The 27538-nt window shown below is 45.1% G+C and overlaps 3 protein-coding genes across 3 annotated transcripts; 2 read left to right on the top strand and 1 right to left on the bottom strand.

The window, feature by feature from the left end:
- Positions 1 to 251: 251 nt before the first annotated feature.
- On the top strand, positions 252 to 4678 carry LOC137916695 (coatomer subunit delta-like; the record flags this gene model as incomplete). Its single annotated transcript, XM_068759663.1, has 5 exons — positions 252 to 417; positions 1132 to 1279; positions 1351 to 1459; positions 2154 to 2358; positions 3370 to 4678. Coding segments are annotated over 5 exons (718 nt in total), but the record flags the coding sequence as incomplete, so codon positions are not given.
- A 2479-nt stretch (positions 4679 to 7157) lies between these two features.
- LOC137916697 (zinc finger protein ZFP2-like) lies at positions 7158 to 27216 on the bottom strand (the record flags this gene model as incomplete). Its single annotated transcript, XM_068759665.1, has 2 exons — positions 7158 to 8020; positions 26184 to 27216. Coding segments are annotated over 2 exons (1709 nt in total), but the record flags the coding sequence as incomplete, so codon positions are not given.
- Positions 17426 to 23202, top strand: LOC137916696 (coatomer subunit delta-like). Its single transcript, XM_068759664.1, has 8 exons — positions 17426 to 17524; positions 18054 to 18259; positions 18366 to 18527; positions 18780 to 18945; positions 19660 to 19807; positions 19879 to 19987; positions 20682 to 20886; positions 21898 to 23202. The coding sequence occupies exons 1-8, from the start codon at positions 17483 to 17485 to the stop codon at positions 21985 to 21987; spliced, it is 1128 nt and encodes a 375-aa protein (XP_068615765.1). The 5' UTR covers positions 17426 to 17482; the 3' UTR covers positions 21988 to 23202.
- Positions 27217 to 27538: the final 322 nt, after the last annotated feature.

The following is a 27538-nucleotide window of genomic DNA, read 5'->3' as shown; positions in this document are numbered from 1 at the left end:
TACGGACCCGTCGTGCATGTGTTAACGGTTGGTGCCCACCGCGGTAGACCATGGGATGCATCTCATTGCTGCTTGTTTGTTCTGTAGAATGCATCACAGTGACGGGAAGAACCAAACTGCTTATTACACACTGCCACACTTTCCATTCTAGAACATGACGCGCTCTCACACGTGACCCACTGGCGTCTTGTGTTGAGTACCTTCTATGTCGAGTACATTGTGTGTGTGCGTGGATGCGTCTTCTCTTGCAGCGTCCATCTGCGTGTGGAGGAGAAGATCTCGCTGACTTGCGGCCGCGACGGGGGCCTTCAGAACATGGAGGTTCTGGGCATGGTGACTCTCCGAGTCATTGATGACAAGAATGGACGCATCCGCCTCATTCTCAACAACAATGACAACAAAGGATTACAGCTGCAAGTAGGTCGAAGCTGGAGACTGTAAATAAATGGATACATTTTATTTATTCACTAGTATCATCCAGCAATTCTTCATATGCTTACTATTACGCTGCCCCCCCCCCCCCATGCATTCATTCTGTTTAAAAAGATAAATCTGTAAATCTTATGAACATAATACAACCACATGAGAAAGCCCATTTCCTGCACCATTTTAAGTCTCGTGCTGAATTTACGCTCTGCAAGTTAAGTCAACAATCTTTGGCTTAGGCAGCACGGTGGCGGAGTGGTTAGCGCTGGCACCACACAGCAACGAGGTGCGGGCTTCTAGTCCTATCTGTGCAGCGTTTGTGATCTCCCCGTGTCCTCGTGGGTTCTCTCTGGTTTCCTCCCACCTCCAAAAACACGCAATTTAGGAGAATTGGTCACAAATGTGTGTGTGTGTGTGTGTGAGTGTGTGTGTGAGTGGTTGTCTGTCTCTGTGTGGTCCTGCGATGTGGCCTCCCTCACGCCCACAGCAGGCTGGGATGTGACCCACGCACAGAGACAGTACACACTCGCACACTACGGGCGATTTGGAGCAGCCATTTCAGCTTAATTGGGCGTGGGAGGAACCCGGAGAACCCCCATGCGGACACGGGGAGAACATCCGAACTGCTTCATTGAACCGCTAGACGGGCCCTCTGGAGTTGAGAATGGCTGGCCCGTTGGGCACTAACACCGGACCCGCCCACAGACGCATCCCAATGTGGACAAGAAGCTGTTCACAGCCGAGTCTGTGATTGCCCTGAAGAACCCAGAGAAGTCGTTTCCTCTCAACAACGATGTCGGCGTGCTCAAGTGGAGACTACAGACCACAGACGAAGCCCTCATCCCACTCACTAGTAAGTTGTGCACTGGGACTGGGCCGGTTTAAAGTTTCCTTCGCGCTGCTCAAGAGCTGCTCGTCCCACAGTAAACTGCTGGCCTTCAGAGAGTGGCAGTGGCTGCGATGTCAACATCGAGTATGAGCTGCAGGAGGAGAACCTGGAGCTGAACGACGTGGCGATCACCATCCCTGTACCGTAAGCACCGGAGCGCTGTCTTTGCTGTGTGCAGTAATACCTCGACGTACGAGTGTTCAGAGATACGAGCCGGCCTGCGAGCAGCGTTTTGCTTTGAGATGCGCGCGCGCTCCACTCGTTCAGCGATTCTGGATGTATCTTGAGTAGTCTTTAGAAGTGAAGGGTCCAAAGAAAGCGAGCGGTGAGGAGAAAAACGCACGATGATGACGATGGAGATGAAGCATGAAATTATCGTGGCGTCCGTAAGTGATGGGACACGCCGGTACGAGCTGAGTACATCGAAGATGTGTACAATCCTCAACCAGAAGGAGGCTGTCAAGAACACAAAGCATTCCAGAGGCAGAACTACTATGTCTAAGTTCATGTAGTACCTGTAAGGTACAAGTACTGCATAAAGTGTTACGTTCCGGCCATCTCTCTCTCTCTCTCTCTCTCTCCTCCGCTGTTAGCGCTATCGTCTGTCTCAAAGGTAAAACTCAACATGAAACCCCGTTTTATATTCCAGTAATGCTGTATATAATTTATTATATCACTTTGCGTGTGTATGTGTGGTATTTGACATACGGTCGACTTGAGTTACGATCTCGGCCCAGGAACGATTTCTACTCGTATGTCCAAGGTATTACTGTGTTTGCATGTACGCTGATTCTTGTCCCGTGAAAGTAACTTGTGTTACTCCGTGAATCCTCTGCAGGTCTGGTGTGGGAGCTCCTGTGATTGGTGACCTGGATGGGGAGTACAAACATGACAGCAGGCGGAACATCCTGGAATGGTGCCTCCCCGTCATCGATGCCAACAACAAGACTGGCAGCCTGGAGTTCAGCGTTGCTGGACAACCCAATGATTTCTTTCCCATCAGTGTCTCCTTTGTGTCCAAGCGCAACTACTGTGACATCCAGGTGGGTGGGGGTGGGTGGGTGGGTGGGTGGGGGGGGAAAGCAGAATATCTGGAATGAGTGTGTTTTTGATGGAAAACTGTGATTCCTCTGGCCTTTACTCGGGATTTATTGGCCTCTACGCCGTCTCAGTGGGGTGGGGAAAGACGCGAGACGGACAGGAACTGACCAACGCTGGGGTTTCTTCTCCACTGAGGTGGTTGAAGTTGGCTTTAAGTGCTGCGGTGTGAGTTACCTGAGCCACGACCTGAAAGGTGGCTTCCACGACTACCAGAAATACGCCTATTGTGTATTTCGTACGACTTTCAACCTAAAATACCATAAATGTGCATCTGAAAGATATAATAAGCTTTTTGCTTCCCCAAATTACTTTCTTTTTCACCCAGATAATTTTTTCTCACGCATCAAGACAGACGGACAGGCCGATTTTCTATCACGCCATTGGCAATGACGGATTATTCTGAACTGAGTTCGGCTAATAATCAACGGACGGTCACGTGTCGACCAAATATTTTGAATCTGTGTTTTTTTCGTAAACTTGCTTGAGGCTATTTGAGGAAGTTATTTCAGTATTCAAGATGGCGACCGCAAGCAACATCAGGACGAGAAAAGGTGTAGCTCTTTGTGAAGCTGCTTCAAAACAAGGATATATCCCAAGCATGGCAAACTACGGCCCGCGGGCCATATATGGCCCGTCTGTCTCTTAATCCGGCCCGCCGAACTTGTTCATGTTCTATCATTAATTTAAATTCCCTGTAATGCCCGTGTTTCCCCAACAGATGGCGCACTCCAGACACATTAACCTTTTTGGAGTGTGGCGTATTACTCTACTAGTGATGTTCGATACCACTGATGAGATGAGATGAGAGGAGAGGCGGGGGGACACAAAACGTCGGTCAACGGGGAGTGTCGTTTAGCGACGGGGTTTTCTGAACGTAACTCCGCCTTCTAGTGACGACCACCTGAACAGTCATGCAGATGTTCCTGGTGACCAACCTGCTCTCTCTTCCACAGGTTTCCAAGGTGACGTACATCGACGGTGACGGCCCCGTTAAATTCTCTTCAGAAACCTCCTTTGTTGTTGACAAATATGAAATCCTGTAAAAAAAAAAAAAAAAGAAATGTAAAGAGAACATCAGAATCAAAAAGAAAAAAATTGTAAATCTATTGCTCCTGAGAAAGATTGCAGATTTCTTGCCTGCCCGCCTTTGTATACTATTTCAGAGACTGTGTCGGGCACAACCTCTTTCTGCAGTGGAGCAACAGCAGCGGTGGCGTATTTATGTTTGTATGAGAGGATCATCAGTGTAGAGTTAGTTGTAGAGAGCGCACACAGGAAGACGGTGCTGATTATGTCACCGCATAGACCAAGGGGAGGATGACTGCAGAAATACAGAAGAGACCAGCGGCCGTCTCCTCATCCGCCGAGTAGAGCCCTGGCAGGAGGTGGAGAACAGGGCAGAAGCTCTGGTAGTTCAACATCCCCCGAGAACCGGCTCGCCTCCTCCTCTAGCGTCGCTGCAGCGGCTCATCGATGCCGTCTGTGCTTTATTACTGCAGATTTCCGTTTGTCCTGAACATAAGCCAATCACTTAAGTTGTTAATTTGCTGTTTTTCCTTCTGCGCTTGATGCATTGGTTTTTCACCGAAAGGCAAAACTACTTTCTACCCCGGTTATGTTGTCAGTCACGTCCGTGGTTAACAGAAAAGCTGTTGCAGTCCTTTCATGTCTAACCACTTTTTTTTTTTTTTACTGTTTGCTTAACACCCGCTTGTGACAATTCATTATATAAAGATTTGAGAAGAGCAGGACTTTAAAAGCAATCCTCCACTGCAGGGCAGAGTCGCCCACCGGGAAGCCATTTGTCTTTTTCCAATACGCCACAATCCTCATTTTGTCCGAGTGATGCTTCGGTCTGGTGTTTGACGGTGCAGTGAGTAGCCTCCCATTGCCTAATCCGACACTCCTGGAGGTGTTTCAGATGGGGGGGGGGGGGGGGCAGAAACCAGAGACTGATTGTTCAACCCACTCGCCTGACGTGGGGGGTCAGTACGGACCACTGGAGCCCAGCTCCACGCCCCCTGCACGTCCACCAACCATCCTTCACTTCATTCAAATGCAACATCTATATTTCATGCTATTTTGTTTTTCCAGTAGTGCGCAGCAAGTTTTGGTTTAGTTATGGTTATGTGGGAAGTGAAATGGGGTTGAAAATGACTGCAATGAGCATTTTTAACTAAATTACTGAAGGGGAATCCTAACATTCCAGTGTACAATTAGAAGGAAAAAAGACTAATTGAATAAAAATCGTTGAAAATGGAAGCCTGACATGGATTTTGTGTTTGTAATGCATTAAATTACAGTCACTGGCATCTGGTATCAGCCCGGCTGGAAAGACTGCGGCCCCCCCTCACATACTGAAGTACAGTATAATAGTTACAGGGGCGTTTCAGACTGCGGCCCCCCCTGACATACTGAAGTACAGGAGAAGTTACAGGGGCGTTTCAGACTGCGGCCCCCCTGACATACTGAAGTACAGGAGAAGTTACAGGGGCGTTTCAGACTGCGGCCCCCCTGACATACTGAAGTACAGTATAGTAGTTACAGGGGCGTTTCAGACTGCGCCCCCCCCCCCCCCCACATACTGAAGTACAGTATAGTAGTTACAGGGGCGTTTCAGACTGCGGCCCCCCCTCACACACTGAAGTACAGTATAGTAGTTATGGGGGCGTTTCAGACTGCGGCCCCCCCTCACATACTGAAGTACAGTATAGTAGTTACGGGGGCGTTTCGGACTGCGGCCCTGGAAAGAGTTGATTCAATAACTTGAGGGAGCTTAATTTGGATAAAGTCGAGGGACAACATTGACATTTATTTAAAAAAATCGACCCCCTGATGCAAAGCTTAATACTATACATTTAATAACTTTACATGCAAAATAGAATTTCAAAAAAATAAATGCATGTAATACACATTCGTCTTTTTTATTTGCAGCCTTCTGGTTTAAATGGCTACTAAATCCTTGCCACGGGCTGATGATACATTTTAAAATAAAGGCTGGAGATGTGACCTGGTCGTGTATTTTTTCATTCACCACATGCAGAAGAGCTGTTTCTGCTCAAACACCAGGGACCTCATGTATCAACCAGGCTTGGGAGTGACCAGGTTGGATTGGATTAGAAATGAGACAATAAGAGGGACGTAGGAGAGAAGGATGTTGCTGATGGAACTGCCAGGGAACAGGGCTAGAGGTGGACCCAGAAGAGGACGATGCAAAGGACAGGGTCGAGTGGAGAACATTGATTTGCTGTGGCAACCCCCCCGCGGGACAAGCCAAAAGTAGTAGCAAAATAATCACAAGTAAGCATTCTGAATAACACGCCCACAACAAAAGTATTCATTAAGGTGTGGTGGCAATGACTGAATAGGTATAGGCTGAAGCATGTTTATATTGCCTACCCTAAATCTTATCTTAAGCCACCCCTCAAAACATAATTTATGATAAAATAATATATATATATAAATAAACTATCCCAATTTATAAAGCTAAAACAAATCCTTAAAAAATCACATATTATACTCTTTTTCCACAAGTTAGCGCAGTTCCAGATACTTATATGAAATATCTGTAAAGGCTTTTGTCAAAATAGCAAACAGATGCTGCAGGACAGCGTCCCTCTCTTCTGTCTCAAACAGATGCTGCAGGACAGCGTCCCTCATTTCTGTCTCAAACAGATGCTGCAGGACAGCGTCCCTCATTTCTGTCTCAAACAGATGCTGCAGGACAGCGTCCCTCATTTCTGTCTCAAACAGATGTCTCAGCATCTCATTTCTGTCTCAAACAGATGCTGCAGGACAGCGTCCCTCATTTCTGTCTCAAACAGATGCTGCAGGACAGCGTCCCTCATTTCTGTCTCAAACAGATGTCTCAGCATCTCATTTCTGTCTCAAACAGATGCTGCAGGACAGCGTCTCTCATTTCTGTCTCAAACAGATGTCTCAGCATCTCATTTCTGTCTCAAACAGATGTCTCAGCATCTCATTTCTGTCTCAAACAGATGCTGCAGGACAGCGTCCCTCATTTCTGTCTCAAACAGATGCTGCAGGACAGCGTCTCTCATTTCTGTCTCAAACAGATGCTGCAGGACAGCGTCCCTCATTTCTGTCTCAAACAGATGCTGCAGGACAGCGTCCCTCATTTCTGTCTCAAACAGATGTCTCAGCATCTCATTTCTGTCTCAAACAGATGCTGCAGGACAGCGTCCCTCATTTCTGTCTCAAACAGATGTCTCAGCATCTCATTTCTGTCTCAAACAGATGCTGCAGGACAGCGTCCCTCATTTCTGTCTCAAACAGATGCTGCAGGACAGCGTCCCTCTCTTCTGTCTCAAACAGATGCTGCAGGACAGCGTCCCTCTCTTCTGTCTCAAACAGATGCTGCAGGACAGCGTCCCTCATTTCTGTCTCCAACACCTCTGTCAGAAAAGCCTCTGAAAACAAAACTGAAACTAAGTTCATTGCGTGCATGCATGTGCATTATTTTAAAATAAAACAAATCATTGAAGTTTGTGACTTCATAAACAATGGATTCGCGTGATCATCATAACCAGCTTTAACATTAAGGCGAATAAATCATTTTTATAACAATTGAGTTTGCAGCTGTTTAAAAATTTGATCTCCACAATACGACATATACAGGAGTATAAGTGAACAATAGATAATATACAAGCATTTGTAATTTCATATATCTCTAGATTTGTACAAAATTGCTATTGATTTTTTCTTTTTATATAATCAATGTTGCCTCCATGTTAATTTATAATTCATCACCACCCCAAGGAAGTTGGTTTCAGAGGTTTCCCCTCTGTGTGAATTGCCATGATTTTTTTTTTGTAAACGCTTTGCTACAGGTCGTGCAAACATATGGTCTCCCTTCCCTGTTCTTTCTGCTGTGGGATTAAAGTGTGGACCCAAATGTAACGTCCTCTTCACGTTTCTCCTCTCTCATCATGGCTGGCAGACACAGGGCAGCTGTTGGAGAACAGCAGCTGGTCGATGTCTGCTGCTCCGACCACAGAGCCAATAACTGGCAATTTGTGGGTTTTAAGGTGGATTGTCAAATGTGTGCGACTTCTAAAATGCTTCCCACATGTTACACACATGTAAGGCTTCTCATCCGTGTGGGTTCTCATGTGGACCGTCAATGCACCACTTTCTATGAAATGTTTCTCGCATGTTTCACACCTGTAAGGCTTCTCGCCTGTGTGGGTCCTGGTGTGGACTATCAACTGACTCCTCTGTCTAAAAGGCTTCCCACATGTGTCACACATGTAAGGTTTCTCACCTGTGTGGGTTCTCGTGTGGACTGTCAACTGACAACCCTGCCTAAAATGCTTCCCACACGTTTCACACCTGTAAGGCTTCTCACCTGTGTGGGTTCTCATGTGGACCGTCAACCCATCGGTCCATTTAAAATGTTTCCCACATATTTCACACCTGCAAGGCTTCTCATCTGTGTGGGTTCTCATGTGGACTGTCAGCTTACTACCCTGTCGAAAATGCTTCCCACATGTTTCACAGCTGTAAGGCTTCTCACCCGTGTGGGTTCTCATGTGGACTGTTAAATGACTATTCTGTCTGAAATGTTTCCCACATGCTTCACACCTGTAAGATTTCCTCTCTGTGCGAATTGGCATTTGTTCTTTACAGAAAGAGGTCGTGCAAACATATGGTCTCCCTTCCCTGTTCTTTCTGCTGTGGGATTGAAGTGTGGACCCAAATGTAACGTCCACTTCACACGTTTCTTCTCTTTCATCATGGCTTCCAGACGCATGGCAGCTGTTAGAGAACAGCAGCTGGTCGATGTCTGCTGCTCCGACCACAGAGCTAATAACGGGCATGTTGACTCCAGACTCTTCTGATACTGCGTCTTCATCAGAGTTCATGTACAGAGTCTGATCTTTGCTTTGTTCTTGTTCTTCACAAGTAGGACTCAACATGAAGGTTTCCGTCTCCTGCTTCACTCCAAGCCGCTCTCTCTCCTGACTGGTGGGGATTTCTTCCTGCTCCTCTTTCACACGTGGGGGCTCTGGCTCCTCTTTGTCCACACTGGAGTTCATCTCCTCCTTCCAGAGCTGCAGATCAGCAGGAACCTCCTCCTCCTCCTCCTTACAGACATGCTGCTGTGGACGATCTGGAGGACAGAGAACAGAAGGAATTGGACGCTGCTGTGATGAAACAAAAATAGACATGCAAGGACATACGTACTTATTCTGTGTAACTTCATTTCGGGTCTCCAGGTGATATCTAACAGTCTTCCCTGATGATCGACCTTCACTCAGTTCTTCCAGTTATTCGTTTGCAGGCAATCGTTGGTCGCTTTTTAACTCTCTTAATTATGAAGTACCTGCAGACGTAAAAAGAAAGTGAGTTAATGTTTTCACCTGCTACAGCTGATTGTACCGTTAATTTAAAATGTGTGCATTTAAAATAAATAGAGAAAGAGAATCACCTCCCTTTTTTCCTAAAATACATTTTATGGAAAAAAAGAAATATATATATCTATATATATTTATACATATATTCATGCAATCTACTACTAATACTACTGCACTTTCGGCTTGTCCTGTCAGGGGTCTGCATTTATCCGGGCTTGAGACCGGCACAAGGGAGAAACTGGCAATGCTACGTTAGCTCCTGCTAACCGCACTACCCATGAGGCTGCATTACATATATTCATGCTATATAACTGTTACATTTTAAATACTAATGACAACACATAAACCATTGATGTCATCACTGTATTTGAAATGTAATCAGGTATTTTAGAACTTGTCTGTTGTATAAATATAAAAAAATCTAAAAGCCTAAATGTAGAATTTATGTATATGTTAACTTTATATTTTTACTCTGTATATTTTGAGCAATTCTTTTGCATTTTGCCATGATGGTTCCTGACACAAATACTTTTGTATTTGTCATCAAAAAATGGAAGTGACACTTACTTTAAAGTTTAAACACACTAAAAACAAATACAAAAAACAACAACAACAGAGTGACTGCGGAAGATGCCGAAGTTACTGGTCATTTTGACAAGAAATATCTTTATATTTTAACATTCATTAAATAGCATCAAGCATGAAGCTCGCTATGCAGGTATTATACCATTATACCATATTATACCATGTATTTAATGACAGAGAGTCAAACAAATGCGTCATTTAAACTTTGAGACTGTGGCCTTCAGAGCGTTCCTTATTTTTTCCATATTTATGCTTCCGGTTTTTATTTATTATTAATATGTGCCACTTGTTTATGTTTTAATCTACGCCAGTACAGCAGTTTGTGTCAGCTACGGTTGTTTGAAATTGCTTTATAAATAAAGTTGAGTTGCATGCATTCAAGACGTGGATATGGTTGTACAGTTTCACTTACGGTCAAATATTGCTCATTATCTTGGGCGTCCCTTCTCCGCGTTCAAAGGGTAGACGCGCTTTAAAAGGTCTTACAATCACACATTAATCTAAAAAACAACAACAACAGTTCCGGAATCTGGTCTTCGTGAGGCCATGAAATGCACGACTCTGGAACTGCGTGAATGACAACGCTGTGTTTGGTCGCGGGCTGATGACGTCATCGTACTGCCGACCCCGGACGAGACCAAAATGTTATGCATTTTACATTTGAGTATTTTCTTTTTAGTAATATGTTCGTTAACCAATGGAGTAAAAACAAAACGTCATGCCCGATATGTACGTTTAATTGTTTTTGCCAAGGGACCGTCTGCAAATTGCAAAACTGCTGCAACAGTGAGGAGAGACACGACACATATATTCAATAACTTCAATTTAACAAATTTTATTTAATAATCATAAAATATTTGTCCAATAAAAATGTATTTTAAAACAAAAAAACCCCGAATTTAAGCAGAGTTAAAGGAACATACACTTCATTACAATGCTTTACTTTGTCTGGCCCTGATCTGATTATCTTTGGTAATCTGAAAGTGGTTTTGTTGCCTAAACCCAGTCAGGAATCAAACCTGGGCTCAAATGCAGGATTATAGGAGACTGAAGAGTTCCACAGCTCGCCATGTTTGGTACAGATCCTTCAATGATTACTGTAATCATACAGTATAAGTGTTGTATGAGTATGAAGTTACTGTCTTTTGTGCCATTTCTGGTTTTGTTGAGGTGGACCTGCCATCCAGCATAGTTTAACTTTTGACTGTGATGGATTTATGTTGTATTTAAAGTCAGACAAAAGCAAAACATTCCAATAAGCAGTTCACTTCCACTGCATTAGATGGCACTAGTACTCTGTTGTCCACATCACAGACATCAGAGAAACAGTGCCTGAGGTTGAACTCCTAGTAATCCTCAGATTAGCAACACTGGCAGACATTAAGAAAACACAGCGAGCCATTGTCAAAAAGAGGAACGGCATTCCAGCGCCAAAAGAAGAAGCATGACACGAAGTCTGACACGGACTTATCCTGCTAATACTGAGCCTCCCAGAGATAGCGCCATTCAGTGAAACGTGCCGCATTGCAGGCCGACCACAGAGCTGCCTATAGAATGGGCCCCGGGCTTCAGGGGCAACATGTGGGCGTCCAATACATAAACTGCATGCACGTCCTGGCAAAAAGTATGACCCATTTCCTTCAAATCTTTACATTCCTCCCCCTCTACCAGCCCTGAATCGCACAGCAATTGAATCTCCATCCAGTGCCGAGATGTGAAGCTTTTTGTTCACTAAGTGTAATTCACCAATCATCTGAACAGATCGTGTCAGTGCCCATCTCTTCTTTGGTGTTCATAATGAATGTTTCCCTCAGCTCAGCCCTGCAGCTCTGCAAATGTGTGTTTCTTTTGAGGCGTTGGGATTTGAATGGGCGCGTGGGCGCTGTGGTGCAGTGGAAGAGGCAGAACCGAATATGCTTTTCATTAAAGATGAAAGGAGGGAGAGCGTATACTGTTGCAGATGTCTGTTGATGTGTGTGTGTGTGTTTGCATTAACATAAAAGAGAACTTTAGCTTTGACCGCTGGTGATTTGAGTTTACCTGGATGCAGGGATCACCAGCAAGGACAAGAAAATCAATGTTATACTGGTTTATGTCTCTCCATCTGCATTGGTACTTAATCAGCCTCTCTAGTCTGCAGCACCACTAATAAATATTGTCCGTATTTCCAAAGGAAAAATATGGCGCACAGAGAAAAATAACTTTTTTTTAATAATCAGACAGAAACACTCACTTTGACAATCATGCTGGAGAAGTTGGTGATAGCTGTCCTGAGGTTCCGGCCTCATTGTGGTGAGAGATGCTGAGTGCTCTGGAACATTCCATTAGAATAATTTATTCAGAGGATGCTTCCCTCCCTTGCTCATCCCTACTAGCACCAGTAGTTGTGGTGATGCTACCCGGGAGTGTGATTGAGGGTACAATCCCATACAGAGCACTGAGTTTAAGGAATCTGAGGTTTGTATTTGTCCATGTGGATTTAGATCTCCACAGACAAAAAAATGATTTTATTACTAATTGAGTTTCCAGTCTATATTTTTCATAATTTGTCCTTGAATATATCGATATTTGTTCCCAGGGTTCTGTACACACAAATATATTTTTTGATTTCTCAACATTAATTTCCACTGAGACACATTCCATAATATTTTCCATTGTAAATGACGTGTTTTTGATCAATTTGGTCCAACGCCACCACCTCTTTTGTTTAACCTAAATAAATCGCATCCCTCGATCTGGACCGTCGAGGTTTGTGCTTCATTCAGCCAGGTCTCTGAAGCTGCTATGATTGAGAATTCTTTATTGTACTGTTTCAAGCATTCTTGGATTTTAGAGTTATTTGTACGGAGACTTCTGCTGTTTAAGTGCATAATTGTAAATGTTTTGTCTATATCACTACTGGTAATGTGTTACTCTGTGAAGTAGTTACTTTGTTCATACCATGTTCAATTGAGTGAGCCCTGTGTTCTGTGGAATCAAAGGTTTTCAGAGAGACATCACTTTCTGACTGTTTTCTGAATGACTGTTTGCTCGACATTCCCTTTGCCTTGTCTCCAGATGGCGGGGACGCTTCCCCCGACAGCCTTGAAACATGTTTATGTCTCATGGGATACAGGGAAGAATAAATGTTTTGTTCTGACCTAACCTCTCACTCACCCCACCCCTTCCTCTTATGCTGAAATTCACATGTTCACACCTGCTACTTTGAATCTTTGCACACTCATGCAACCAGCCTGCAGTTGCTTGTCATGATATGTGCCCAAAGCTGCTTTAATTAATTACTAATTTAATAAAATAAAACAAAAGACAACTCTGAGACTCCTATCTTTATTAAAAAAAAGAATTAGCAACGACAGGGCCCACCAGGCTTTGACATCCTCAAAGCAGGCTAGGAGTCACTTAACTGTAAAAGTGTCCCCTTTTCTCAGTGGGACGTAGAACCTCCAAGATTTTCCAGATGAAGCTGTGCACACTGCACATCACGAAAGAAGTCTGTTTTTTAATGTTATTTTGTTTTATAATTATTTCATTATACAATTCTACAACTAAGGCTTTGTTGTCTTGCTTAAGTGTTTAGGAGAGGGATAACTGGCACCTTTACCAGTCCACAGTACATACTGGTGCACACTGGACTTGAACCAGCCACCCTCCAGTTCCCAAGTCAAGTCCCTGTGGGAGATGAGCTCCTGCCATCTCATCCCTAAAGGTGACGCTTCACAAATGTCTTAGATCAGCATTTAGTTTCTGTGTCACCCTGCCTAAAACCCCAAACCAAAACAAATAAACAAACATGGATGGATGGATGTCAGGTCATTGACTCTGCAGAGGTCAAGATGGTCTGTCTTTTCCCATCTCTGGGAACTCAGTCTGAACAGCAATAGCTGCATGATAAACGGTTTCCCAGTCTTCCTCAGTCCTTAACGGGAAACATTAACTCTTCTGTGAAGCTCCAGAAATAATTGTAGATTAATAAAACACTTCATTCAACTTTCCACTGGCGTAGAGCAAGTCGATGATGAATGTTGCTTTTTGAGCACAGTTTCCACCACCACACACCATGAAGCATGTTTCTGAGACCATCTGGATGCATTCACAGTAGTTCCAATGTGACGTTCTCTGCACTGCATCCCACCCTGTTTACCTATGAGTCCGGCTGGAGACGGAAATTCCTGCAGGTTCTTGCCAACAACACAGCAGTTCTTCATCCAAAAGAATGGCTGCCTTGTAGTGGCGTGGTGGGGCGAGCCTGACCTGACAGGAAAGCAGTGAGAGAGAGAGAGAGAGAGGGTGCGTGTGTTTGAGGAATTTATGTGATGCCAAAGAAGAAGGAGGCAGAGGGAGGGAACCGACAGCCAGACTGTGTGTCAGCAGCCACATGGCTTCGGCCCAGTGTGTGTTTTGACAGGGAGTGTGTCAGCAGAGGGAGAGAGGCGACACATGAGGGAGGCGACGGAGCTTCCTCTCAGGATCACCGGCAGCAGTCTGACGATCCTATCTGAGTGTGTGTTTGTGTGTTCATTCCTGCCGTGCTACCGGAGTATTCCGATCAACAATCAGACTCAGGCTCACACAACCTTCACTCTCTCAGGTAAAGTAGACGCGTCCCACATTTTAGATTAAAGGCTGGTGTGTGTGTGTGTGTGTGTGTGTGTGTGTGTGTGTGTGCATGTAATCAGTGTCAGACAGTTGGCAGGATTCTTTCCTTTTCTAGAATAGTTTGCTGACTAGGTTTTAAGTATATATATTTTTTATTTCTTGCTATAATTGTTACGTTCATGACGACCCAGGACACCTGTACAGGTAATGTAATATTAAAAGTCCAGTATATAAACATCAATCCATCCTGCAGCAGCATAAGGCAAACAGGAGATTGAATCAAAACTATGCAAAGTAAGAACTCTGAGACAAAAACAGAGGGACCGGAAAATAATCCAAACTAAGTCAATTTACTGGGATAAAAACAACAACAACACACACACAAGGGAAATACAGGGGGTAAGCTGAGAGGAGAAGGTGATGAGACACAGGTGATATCAGTCAGCCAATTATAGCGCAGGGAAAAGGAAGATGAAACCTTTAATGGAAGAAAGATATATAATATTGAAACAAATTACATCTGGTCCTCAATTAATTGTTCCGAAGATCCCGTTGACTGAAAACTTGGCTGACATTTTGTGTTGTCAAAAAATGATTTATATTTGCATACATATAGGCCATTTACACTGTGTATATATACCGGTACACATATATATGAGAATGCTCAATCCCTGCATACCTGACTAAACACCTTCAAAGATTTAGTGACGCCCACAGCCACAACACTAGAGGGAGCTCAAACAACAACCTGATTACCCCCTCCTACACGGGTCGCACGTCACGTCAGCGCAGAGCAGTTTTTTATCGCAGGCAGTGAAACCTGAAGCTCCGTTTGCAGGCGTCCACACGCACACGCGTGAATGGAGTTTTCCAAAAACCTCCATTTTGGCTGGAGTTTTCAAAAACCTTCGTTTTTAGTAACAGAAATATGCAGTTTTGTGCGGATGATAGGCCACCACCGTAGAAAAAATATACTCACTCACAACTCGGCCTGCAGCCAGGGCATTCCGCTTGTCCTAACAACGCTAAACACATACTTTTACATTTTGGAAAGCCTGTCATAACTCCGATTCGTTAAGTGAGGACCACCTTTATTTGAAAACAGGTAAGGTAAAGAGCAAAACAGAAATAAATGTCCAACAATTCAGGAAACCACAGAAAGTTCATTCATTAATTGATAGAAGCTGCTGATGATAATGGGACAGGTCTCTGAGCTGACATCAGCATGATTCAGAACGGTTTTAGAGACAGTCCGGACTAATAAGAGAAGGGTTCACAGTAATCCAATGGTCCTGGGGGTCACTGGAGGTGTTTCCTTGGGTCGTCAGCAGCACAGATAGGCTGATGTTCGGTGGACCAGGTGGGACTGCAGTGGGACCTCTTAGCATGTTGTTGGAGAAGAAGAAGAATACAATACCACCCCTCCCAAGCAGCAGTGAGCCGCCCTTATGGCACCCGGGTGGTAAACTGGGGTGAAGCGTCTTGCTCAAGGGTACATTAGTATGTGGACTGGGTTTGATCCACCAACCTTCTGATAAGTGGACGACAACCTTTTGACCTGACCTGAGCCACGCCCCAAATCAAAAAGGCACAAAAGTCAACGCTCTCCATAACCCTCTACTTCATCTGACTTTGTATTTCATTTCATCATATCACAATCATCTGTTAATGAAATCCGGCAAATGCAAACGTAATGAAGCTCTTTCACTCCAAATCATGCAGTAACCATTTGCGTCGGAGGAAAGCAGTTGGAGTGGGGAACTTGAATTCCTGGGCCTGTGAATTGTGGCATTTCCCTGAAACACTAGCTGCATTATGGGACCGAAGACCCGCTGTTGTTTGAACCTCCCGACCGACGCAGAGATCGGGCGTATTTTTGGGGCGCCTGGCAGAGAAACGGCTGCTCAGAGTTCTCAGACCACAGCAGCTCTTCAGCTAGTGATAATAAATCCTTTGTTATGTGAGCTCATTCCATTCAGAGTGTAATCAGGCCAGCACAGCACACTCTGTTCAACCCCCTTTACTCCCAGCCCAACGTCCAGTACGTCCCAGTCGCTTGTCCGTTTCTCCATCGGCCGTCCTGCCTTACCTCTGGGTGTCTTTATTCCTGCAGAGAGCTGATCTTCACCAGAGGACTGCAGTAAGCGTCTTCTCATTGCATGGCGTTAGACCCCAGGAAGTGATTATACGAATCCAAAGCATGAGGAAGTGGTGATGCTGATGAATTTAGAGTCAGAGCATTTTGGCATGTATTCACATCAGATAGCGACCTCCATGTGAAACTGCAGCGTGTGTGTGTGTGTGTGCTGTTAGTAATGCAACACTAATTAAAACTAGGGTATGCAGAAATTATTTTTGCGTGATATTTTGGTGATTTTTAAAGTGAGCATTGTCACATATTAGTGCGAAGAAAGAGAGCAATCAATAAACTATTACTATCGGTAGTTGTAATCAATCGGTGCTGAAAGCATCTCTTCATTGAGACCTGTCAGAATGGTGTCTCTCGCATCTTGGTGCATATTAAAGGCAGGTCTAAGTACAGCCGGGTATCTGACAAAATATTTTTCTACGATTTGGCCTATCATGCACACGAAACCACAGATTTCTGTCACTAAAAACGATGGTTTCTAAAAACTGAAGACTTTTGAAAACTCCTTTGGTGTGTGGACGTTAGTAACCGGGGTTTTAGGTTTTGAAACGGACCTAAACTGCTCTGACGATGTGCGACCTGGGTTTACATTCAGAAACAGCATGAAACCTGTGTTGTCGTAAACAACGGTCCAGGCGCTTTGTGCTTATTTGTTGACTTTATATTCCAAAACTGCATTTAGGAGTAGGAGTGCACCGATGGCAATTTTTCTGCCCGATCACCGATCCTTAAAAAGCCTGACTTACCGATAACGATTTTTTTAAATAACTGACAGCATACACCTTCAATGTTCCAATCTTATTGCAGTACGGCAACACAAGCACATCGAAAGATTGAAGTAATACAGCTGAATAAAGCTCTCAACGAGAAAAAGAGCAAAAACGGGTATTATGTTTATCATTTTTTGTTACTGCTTAACTAAGGCTGAATCACTTTTATAATGTTTTGTTAAAGTAGTACATTTTGTTGTTTATGTAACAATTTATGTTCCAAGTTTTTCACAGGTTGTGAGTCATTTACAAATGTATTATTCTATGAAACCGAGACTCAACTTTTTAAGAATTAGCCAAACTGAGACCGAAACCGAGGGCCAATTTCCACAGCCAGACGCCATTAGTACGATGATGATGATGGTGTGAAGTTCAACCCCGACCCACTTCAAGATGTGCTAAATGTGTGCGCTGCTTAATTTGTGGCAATGTTTTGTTGCTCCCCTTCCAGATCCCAGAATACTGTCGTGTGCTGGAGGAGAGTGAAATATCAGAGCACTGTTTTGACCTGATCTTTGCCTTTGATGAGATTGTGGCTCTCGGATACAGAGAGAACGTAAACCTTGCTCAAATCCGCACATTCACAGAGATGGACTCGCACGAGGAGAAGGTTTTCCGTGCTGTCAGAGAGGTAATATGACACTTTTGTGAGTGTGTTTCATTTTTACATCATATACAGGAACTGGATTTTACATGTGCTTCTGATTACGTCTGCAATAATCCATCTTCCGCCGCCTATCCGGGGCAGCAGTCTGAGCACAGACAGTGTTATGGTGACGCATTTGTATATTTTGTAATTAATATCACATTCACCAAAATATTTCAAGCCTTTTTTTGTTTTAATGTTTGTTAATTATGACTGACAGCTTCTGAAAATCAAACTTCTGTCTCAGAATCATCAGAAAAAAGGATTCATAATACAGAAGATTCAAATTGAAGTGCGTTCATTATTCCACAGATGGCTTTTTATTTCAGTGGAATTGTGATGATTTTAATTCAAATTGATCAATTCTGAGAATAGTCGTAATACGTTGAGAACATTTTAGGGGGGGGGGGGGGGGGTTAGGTACCTTATTTTTGTCATTGAAAATTACCTCAACTGAATTTTGCGACGCATTTTCATCAGTTTGTAACCACATGTGAATCGTGTCATCCCTCAGACACAGGAAAGAGAGGCCAAGGCCGAGATGAGGAGGAAGGCCAAGGAGCTGCAGCAGGCCAGGAGGGATGCCGAGCGCTCTGGAAAGAAGGTGCCAGCTTTCGGGGGGTTCGGCAGCGCTGGCCTGAGCAGCATCTCTTCAGGGTCCATCATTACAGACACCATGGCGGAGCCCGAAAAGCCCAAGATCACGGCAGCTCCAATCAGGTATGACTCCAAGGCATCCAAATGTCACATGTTTAAGGTCCTTTTTTTGTTGTTGCCGTTATGTTATGTTACACCAACACCTCGGCGGTACCACGTCTTCTTCCAGACCCAGTGGACCCAGTAAGGCTCTCAAACTAGGCGCTAAAGGCAAAGAGGTGGACAACTTTGTGGACAAGCTCAAGTCCGAAGGCGAAACCATTATGCCCACCACAGGAAAGAGGGGCTCCGATGTGTCTAAAGCGTTACCGCCACCGGTCAACGTGGAGAGGTACGGACCCGTCGTGCATGTGTTAACGGTTGGTGCCCACCGCGGTAGACCATGGGATGCATCTCATTGCTGCTTGTTTGTTCTGTAGAATGCATCACAGTGACGGGAAGAACCAAACTGCTTATTACACACTGCCACACTTTCCATTCTAGAACATGACGCGCTCTCACACGTGACCCACTGGCGTCTTGTGTTGAGTACCTTCTATGTCGAGTACATTGTGTGTGTGCGTGGATGCGTCTTCTCTTGCAGCGTCCATCTGCGTGTGGAGGAGAAGATCTCGCTGACTTGCGGCCGCGACGGGGGCCTTCAGAACATGGAGGTTCTGGGCATGGTGACTCTCCGAGTCATTGATGACAAGAATGGACGCATCCGCCTCATTCTCAACAACAATGACAACAAAGGATTACAGCTGCAAGTAGGTCGAAGCTGGAGACTGTAAATAAATGGATACATTTTATTTATTCACTAGTATCATCCAGCAATTCTTCATATGCTTACTATTACGCTGCCCCCCCCCCCCCATGCATTCATTCTGTTTAAAAAGATAAATCTGTAAATCTTATGAACATAATACAACCACATGAGAAAGCCCATTTCCTGCACCATTTTAAGTCTCGTGCTGAATTTACGCTCTGCAAGTTAAGTCAACAATCTTTGGCTTAGGCAGCACGGTGGCGGAGTGGTTAGCGCTGGCACCACACAGCAACGAGGTGCGGGCTTCTAGTCCTATCTGTGCAGCGTTTGTGATCTCCCCGTGTCCTCGTGGGTTCTCTCTGGTTTCCTCCCACCTCCAAAAACACGCAATTTAGGAGAATTGGTCACAAATGTGTGTGTGTGTGTGTGTGAGTGTGTGTGTGAGTGGTTGTCTGTCTCTGTGTGGTCCTGCGATGTGGCCTCCCTCACGCCCACAGCAGGCTGGGATGTGACCCACGCACAGAGACAGTACACACTCGCACACTACGGGCGATTTGGAGCAGCCATTTCAGCTTAATTGGGCGTGGGAGGAACCCGGAGAACCCCCATGCGGACACGGGGAGAACATCCGAACTGCTTCATTGAACCGCTAGACGGGCCCTCTGGAGTTGAGAATGGCTGGCCCGTTGGGCACTAACACCGGACCCGCCCACAGACGCATCCCAATGTGGACAAGAAGCTGTTCACAGCCGAGTCTGTGATTGCCCTGAAGAACCCAGAGAAGTCGTTTCCTCTCAACAACGATGTCGGCGTGCTCAAGTGGAGACTACAGACCACAGACGAAGCCCTCATCCCACTCACTAGTAAGTTGTGCACTGGGACTGGGCCGGTTTAAAGTTTCCTTCGCGCTGCTCAAGAGCTGCTCGTCCCACAGTAAACTGCTGGCCTTCAGAGAGTGGCAGTGGCTGCGATGTCAACATCGAGTATGAGCTGCAGGAGGAGAACCTGGAGCTGAACGACGTGGCGATCACCATCCCTGTACCGTAAGCACCGGAGCGCTGTCTTTGCTGTGTGCAGTAATACCTCGACGTACGAGTGTTCAGAGATACGAGCCGGCCTGCGAGCAGCGTTTTGCTTTGAGATGCGCGCGCGCTCCACTCGTTCAGCGATTCTGGATGTATCTTGAGTAGTCTTTAGAAGTGAAGGGTCCAAAGAAAGCGAGCGGTGAGGAGAAAAACGCACGATGATGACGATGGAGATGAAGCATGAAATTATCGTGGCGTCCGTAAGTGATGGGACACGCCGGTACGAGCTGAGTACATCGAAGATGTGTACAATCCTCAACCAGAAGGAGGCTGTCAAGAACACAAAGCATTCCAGAGGCAGAACTACTATGTCTAAGTTCATGTAGTACCTGTAAGGTACAAGTACTGCATAAAGTGTTACGTTCCGGCCATCTCTCTCTCTCTCTCTCTCTCTCCTCCGCTGTTAGCGCTATCGTCTGTCTCAAAGGTAAAACTCAACATGAAACCCCGTTTTATATTCCAGTAATGCTGTATATAATTTATTATATCACTTTGCGTGTGTATGTGTGGTATTTGACATACGGTCGACTTGAGTTACGATCTCGGCCCAGGAACGATTTCTACTCGTATGTCCAAGGTATTACTGTGTTTGCATGTACGCTGATTCTTGTCCCGTGAAAGTAACTTGTGTTACTCCGTGAATCCTCTGCAGGTCTGGTGTGGGAGCTCCTGTGATTGGTGACCTGGATGGGGAGTACAAACATGACAGCAGGCGGAACATCCTGGAATGGTGCCTCCCCGTCATCGATGCCAACAACAAGACTGGCAGCCTGGAGTTCAGCGTTGCTGGACAACCCAATGATTTCTTTCCCATCAGTGTCTCCTTTGTGTCCAAGCGCAACTACTGTGACATCCAGGTGGGTGGGGGTGGGTGGGTGGGTGGGTGGGGGGGGAAAGCAGAATATCTGGAATGAGTGTGTTTTTGATGGAAAACTGTGATTCCTCTGGCCTTTACTCGGGATTTATTGGCCTCTACGCCGTCTCAGTGGGGTGGGGAAAGACGCGAGACGGACAGGAACTGACCAACGCTGGGGTTTCTTCTCCACTGAGGTGGTTGAAGTTGGCTTTAAGTGCTGCGGTGTGAGTTACCTGAGCCACGACCTGAAAGGTGGCTTCCACGACTACCAGAAATACGCCTATTGTGTATTTCGTACGACTTTCAACCTAAAATACCATAAATGTGCATCTGAAAGATATAATAAGCTTTTTGCTTCCCCAAATTACTTTCTTTTTCACCCAGATAATTTTTTCTCACGCATCAAGACAGACGGACAGGCCGATTTTCTATCACGCCATTGGCAATGACGGATTATTCTGAACTGAGTTCGGCTAATAATCAACGGACGGTCACGTGTCGACCAAATATTTTGAATCTGTGTTTTTTTCGTAAACTTGCTTGAGGCTATTTGAGGAAGTTATTTCAGTATTCAAGATGGCGACCGCAAGCAACATCAGGACGAGAAAAGGTGTAGCTCTTTGTGAAGCTGCTTCAAAACAAGGATATATCCCAAGCATGGCAAACTACGGCCCGCGGGCCATATATGGCCCGTCTGTCTCTTAATCCGGCCCGCCGAACTTGTTCATGTTCTATCATTAATTTAAATTCCCTGTAATGCCCGTGTTTCCCCAACAGATGGCGCACTCCAGACACATTAACCTTTTTGGAGTGTGGCGTATTACTCTACTAGTGATGTTCGATACCACTGATGAGATGAGATGAGAGGAGAGGCGGGGGGACACAAAACGTCGGTCAACGGGGAGTGTCGTTTAGCGACGGGGTTTTCTGAACGTAACTCCGCCTTCTAGTGACGACCACCTGAACAGTCATGCAGATGTTCCTGGTGACCAACCTGCTCTCTCTTCCACAGGTTTCCAAGGTGACGTACATCGACGGTGACGGCCCCGTTAAATTCTCTTCAGAAACCTCCTTTGTTGTTGACAAATATGAAATCCTGTAAAAAAAAAAAAAAAAGAAATGTAAAGAGAACATCAGAATCAAAAAGAAAAAAATTGTAAATCTATTGCTCCTGAGAAAGATTGCAGATTTCTTGCCTGCCCGCCTTTGTATACTATTTCAGAGACTGTGTCGGGCACAACCTCTTTCTGCAGTGGAGCAACAGCAGCGGTGGCGTATTTATGTTTGTATGAGAGGATCATCAGTGTAGAGTTAGTTGTAGAGAGCGCACACAGGAAGACGGTGCTGATTATGTCACCGCATAGACCAAGGGGAGGATGACTGCAGAAATACAGAAGAGACCAGCGGCCGTCTCCTCATCCGCCGAGTAGAGCCCTGGCAGGAGGTGGAGAACAGGGCAGAAGCTCTGGTAGTTCAACATCCCCCGAGAACCGGCTCGCCTCCTCCTCTAGCGTCGCTGCAGCGGCTCATCGATGCCGTCTGTGCTTTATTACTGCAGATTTCCGTTTGTCCTGAACATAAGCCAATCACTTAAGTTGTTAATTTGCTGTTTTTCCTTCTGCGCTTGATGCATTGGTTTTTCACCGAAAGGCAAAACTACTTTCTACCCCGGTTATGTTGTCAGTCACGTCCGTGGTTAACAGAAAAGCTGTTGCAGTCCTTTCATGTCTAACCACTTTTTTTTTTTTTTTACTGTGCTTAACACCCGCTTGTGACAATTCATTATATAAAGATTTGAGAAGAGCAGGACTTTAAAAGCAATCCTCCACTGCAGGGCGGAGTCGCCCACCGGGAAGCCATTTGTCTTTTTCCAATACGCCACAATCCTCATTTTGTCCGAGTGATGCTTCGGTCTGGTGTTTGACGGTGCGGTGAGTAGCCTCCCATTGCCTAATCCGACACTCCTGGAGGTGTTTCAGATGGGGGGGGGGGGGCAGAAACCAGAGACTGATTGTTCAACCCACTCGCCTGACGTGGGGGGTCAGTACGGACCACTGGAGCCCAGCTCCACGCCCCCTGCACGTCCACCAACCATCCTTCACTTCATTCAAATGCAACATCTATATTTCATGCTATTTTGTTTTTCCAGTAGTGCGCAGCAAGTTTTGGTTTAGTTATGGTTATGTGGGAAGTGAAATGGGGTTGAAAATGACTGCAATGAGCATTTTTAACTAAATTACTGAAGGGGAATCCTAACATTCCAGTGTACAATTAGAAGGAAAAAAGACTAATTGAATAAAAATCGTTGAAAATGGAAGCCTGACATGGATTTTGTGTTTGTAATGCATTAAATTACAGTCACTGGCATCTGGTATCAGCCCAGCTGGAAAGACTGCGGCCCCCCCTCACATACTGAAGTACAGTATAATAGTTACAGGGGCGTTTCAGACTGCGGCCCCCCCTGACATACTGAAGTACAGGAGAAGTTACAGGGGCGTTTCAGACTGCGGCCCCCCTGACATACTGAAGTACAGGAGAAGTTACAGGGGCGTTTCAGACTGCGGCCCCCCTGACATACTGAAGTACAGTATAGTAGTTACGGGGGTGTTTCGGACTGCAGCGCCCCCTCACATACTGAAGTACAGTATAGTAGTTACAGGGGCGTTTCAGACTGCGCCCCCCCCCCCCACATACTGAAGTACAGTATAGTAGTTACAGGGGCGTTTCAGACTGCGGCCCCCCCTCACACACTGAAGTACAGTATAGTAGTTACGGGGGCGTTTCGGACTGCGGCCCCCCCTCACATACTGAAGTACAGTATAGTAGTTACGGGGGCGTTTCGGACTGCGGCCCCCCCTCACATACTGAAGTACAGTATAGTAGTTACGGGGGCGTTTCGGACTGCGGCCCTGGAAAGAGTTGATTCAATAACTTGAGGGAGCTTAATTTGGATAAAGTCGAGGGACAACATTGACATTTATTTAAAAAAATCGACCCCCTGATGCAAAGCTTAATACTATACATTTAATAACTTTACATGCAAAATAGAATTTCAAAAAAATAAATGCATGTAATACACATTCGTCTTTTTTATTTGCAGCCTTCTGGTTTAAATGGCTACTAAATCCTTGCCACGGGCTGATGATACATTTTAAAATAAAGGCTGGAGATGTGACCTGGTCGTGTATTTTTTCATTCACCACATGCAGAAGAGCTGTTTCTGCTCAAACACCAGGGACCTCATGTATCAACCAGGCTTGGGAGTGACCAGGTTGGATTGGATTAGAAATGAGACAATAAGAGGGACGTAGGAGAGAAGGATGTTGCTGATGGAACTGCCAGGGAACAGGGCTAGAGGTGGACCCAGAAGAGGACGATGCAAAGGACAGGGTCGAGTGGAGAACATTGATTTGCTGTGGCAACCCCCCCGCGGGACAAGCCAAAAGTAGTAGCAAAATAATCACAAGTAAGCATTCTGAATAACACGCCCACAACAAAAGTATTCATTAAGGTGTGGTGGCAATGACTGAATAGGTATAGGCTGAAGCATGTTTATATTGCCTACCCTAAATCTTATCTTAAGCCACCCCTCAAAACATAATTTATGATAAAATAATATATATATATAAATAAACTATCCCAATTTATAAAGCTAAAACAAATCCTTAAAAAATTACATATTATACTCTTTTTCCACAAGTTAGCGCAGTTCCAGATACTTATATGAAATATCTGTAAAGGCTTTTGTCAAAATAGCAAACAGATGCTGCAGGACAGCGTCCCTCTCTTCTGTCTCAAACAGATGCTGCAGGACAGCGTCCCTCATTTCTGTCTCAAACAGATGCTGCAGGACAGCGTCCCTCATTTCTGTCTCAAACAGATGCTGCAGGACAGCGTCCCTCATTTCTGTCTCAAACAGATGTCTCAGCATCTCATTTCTGTCTCAAACAGATGCTGCAGGACAGCGTCCCTCATTTCTGTCTCAAACAGATGTCTCAGCATCTCATTTCTGTCTCAAACAGATGCTGCAGGACAGCGTCCCTCATTTCTGTCTCAAACAGATGTCTCAGCATCTCATTTCTGTCTCAAACAGATGCTGCAGGACAGCGTCTCTCATTTCTGTCTCAAACAGATGTCTCAGCATCTCATTTCTGTCTCAAACAGATGTCTCAGCATCTCATTTCTGTCTCAAACAGATGCTGCAGGACAGCGTCCCTCATTTCTGTCTCAAACAGATGCTGCAGGACAGCGTCTCTCATTTCTGTCTCAAACAGATGCTGCAGGACAGCGTCCCTCATTTCTGTCTCAAACAGATGCTGCAGGACAGCGTCCCTCATTTCTGTCTCAAACAGATGTCTCAGCATCTCATTTCTGTCTCAAACAGATGCTGCAGGACAGCGTCCCTCATTTCTGTCTCAAACAGATGTCTCAGCATCTCATTTCTGTCTCAAACAGATGCTGCAGGACAGCGTCCCTCATTTCTGTCTCAAACAGATGCTGCAGGACAGCGTCCCTCTCTTCTGTCTCAAACAGATGCTGCAGGACAGCGTCCCTCTCTTCTGTCTCAAACAGATGCTGCAGGACAGCGTCCCTCATTTCTGTCTCCAACACCTCTGTCAGAAAAGCCTCTGAAAACAAAACTGAAACTAAGTTCATTGCGTGCATGCATGTGCATTATTTTAAAATAAAACAAATCATTGAAGTTTGTGACTTCATAAACAATGGATTCGCGTGATCATCATAACCAGCTTTAACATTAAGGCGAATAAATCATTTTTATAACAATTGAGTTTGCAGCTGTTTAAAAATTTGATCTCCACAATACGACATATACAGGAGTATAAGTGAACAATAGATAATATACAAGCATTTGTAATTTCATATATCTCTAGATTTGTACAAAATTGCTATTGATTTTTTCTTTTTATATAATCAATGTTGCCTCCATGTTAATTTATAATTCATCACCACCCCAAGGAAGTTGGTTTCAGAGGTTTCCCCTCTGTGTGAATTGCCATGATTTTTTTTTTGTAAACGCTTTGCTACAGGTCGTGCAAACATATGGTCTCCCTTCCCTGTTCTTTCTGCTGTGGGATTAAAGTGTGGACCCAAATGTAACGTCCTCTTCACGTTTCTCCTCTCTCATCATGGCTGGCAGACACAGGGCAGCTGTTGGAGAACAGCAGCTGGTCGATGTCTGCTGCTCCGACCACAGAGCCAATAACTGGCAATTTGTGGGTTTTAAGGTGGATTGTCAAATGTGTGCGACTTCTAAAATGCTTCCCACATGTTACACACATGTAAGGCTTCTCATCCGTGTGGGTTCTCATGTGGACCGTCAATGCACCACTTTCTATGAAATGTTTCTCGCATGTTTCACACCTGTAAGGCTTCTCGCCTGTGTGGGTCCTGGTGTGGACTATCAACTGACTCCTCTGTCTAAAAGGCTTCCCGCATGTGTCACACATGTAAGGTTTCTCACCTGTGTGGGTTCTCGTGTGGACTGTCAACTGACAACCCTGCCTAAAATGCTTCCCACACGTTTCACACCTGTAAGGCTTCTCACCTGTGTGGGTTCTCATGTGGACCGTCAACCCATCGGTCCATTTAAAATGTTTCCCACATATTTCACACCTGCAAGGCTTCTCATCTGTGTGGGTTCTCATGTGGACTGTCAGCTTACTACCCTGTCGAAAATGCTTCCCACATGTTTCACAGCTGTAAGGCTTCTCACCCGTGTGGGTTCTCATGTGGACTGTTAAATGACTATTCTGTCTGAAATGTTTCCCACATGCTTCACACCTGTAAGATTTCCTCTCTGTGCGAATTGGCATTTGTTCTTTACAGAAAGAGGTCGTGCAAACATATGGTCTCCCTTCCCTGTTCTTTCTGCTGTGGGATTGAAGTGTGGACCCAAATGTAACGTCCACTTCACACGTTTCTTCTCTTTCATCATGGCTTCCAGACGCATGGCAGCTGTTAGAGAACAGCAGCTGGTCGATGTCTGCTGCTCCGACCACAGAGCTAATAACGGGCATGTTGACTCCAGACTCTTCTGATACTGCGTCTTCATCAGAGTTCATGTACAGAGTCTGATCTTTGCTTTGTTCTTGTTCTTCACAAGTAGGACTCAACATGAAGGTTTCCGTCTCCTGCTTCACTCCAAGCCGCTCTCTCTCCTGACTGGTGGGGATTTCTTCCTGCTCCTCTTTCACACGTGGGGGCTCTGGCTCCTCTTTGTCCACACTGGAGTTCATCTCCTCCTTCCAGAGCTGCTGATCAGCAGGAACCTCCTCCTCCTCCTCCTTACAGACATGCTGCTGTGGACGATCTGGAGGACAGAGAACAGAAGGAATTGGACGCTGCTGTGATGAAACAAAAATAGACATGCAAGGACATACGTACTTATTCTGTGTAACTTCATTTCGGGTCTCCAGGTGATATCTAACAGTCTTCCCTGATGATCGACCTTCACTCAGTTCTTCCAGTTATTCGTTTGCAGGCAATCGTTGGTCGCTTTTTAACTCTCTTAATTATGAAGTACCTGCAGACGTAAAAAGAAAGTGAGTTAATGTTTTCACCTGCTACAGCTGATTGTACCGTTAATTTAAAATGTGTGCATTTAAAATAAATAGAGAAAGAGAATCACCTCC

The sequence above is a fragment of the Brachionichthys hirsutus genome, unplaced genomic scaffold, assembly GCF_040956055.1.
Source record: "Brachionichthys hirsutus isolate HB-005 unplaced genomic scaffold, CSIRO-AGI_Bhir_v1 contig_1010, whole genome shotgun sequence".
NCBI classification, from domain to species: domain Eukaryota; kingdom Metazoa; phylum Chordata; class Actinopteri; order Lophiiformes; family Brachionichthyidae; genus Brachionichthys; species Brachionichthys hirsutus.
The sequence above is the reverse complement of the archived record's forward strand: the minus strand, read 5'-3'. Positions and strand labels throughout refer to the sequence as shown.

Coding starts and splice junctions, on each gene's coding strand:
- LOC137916696 (XM_068759664.1), top strand. CDS start 17,483: ATGGACTCGCACGAGGAGAAGGTTTTCCGTGCTGTCAGAGAG. Junction 18,260..18,365: donor ATCACGGCAGCTCCAATCAG/GTATGACTCCAA, acceptor GTCTTCTTCCAG/ACCCAGTGGACCCAGTAAGG. Junction 20,887..21,897: donor GCAACTACTGTGACATCCAG/GTGGGTGGGGGT, acceptor TCTCTTCCACAG/GTTTCCAAGGTGACGTACAT.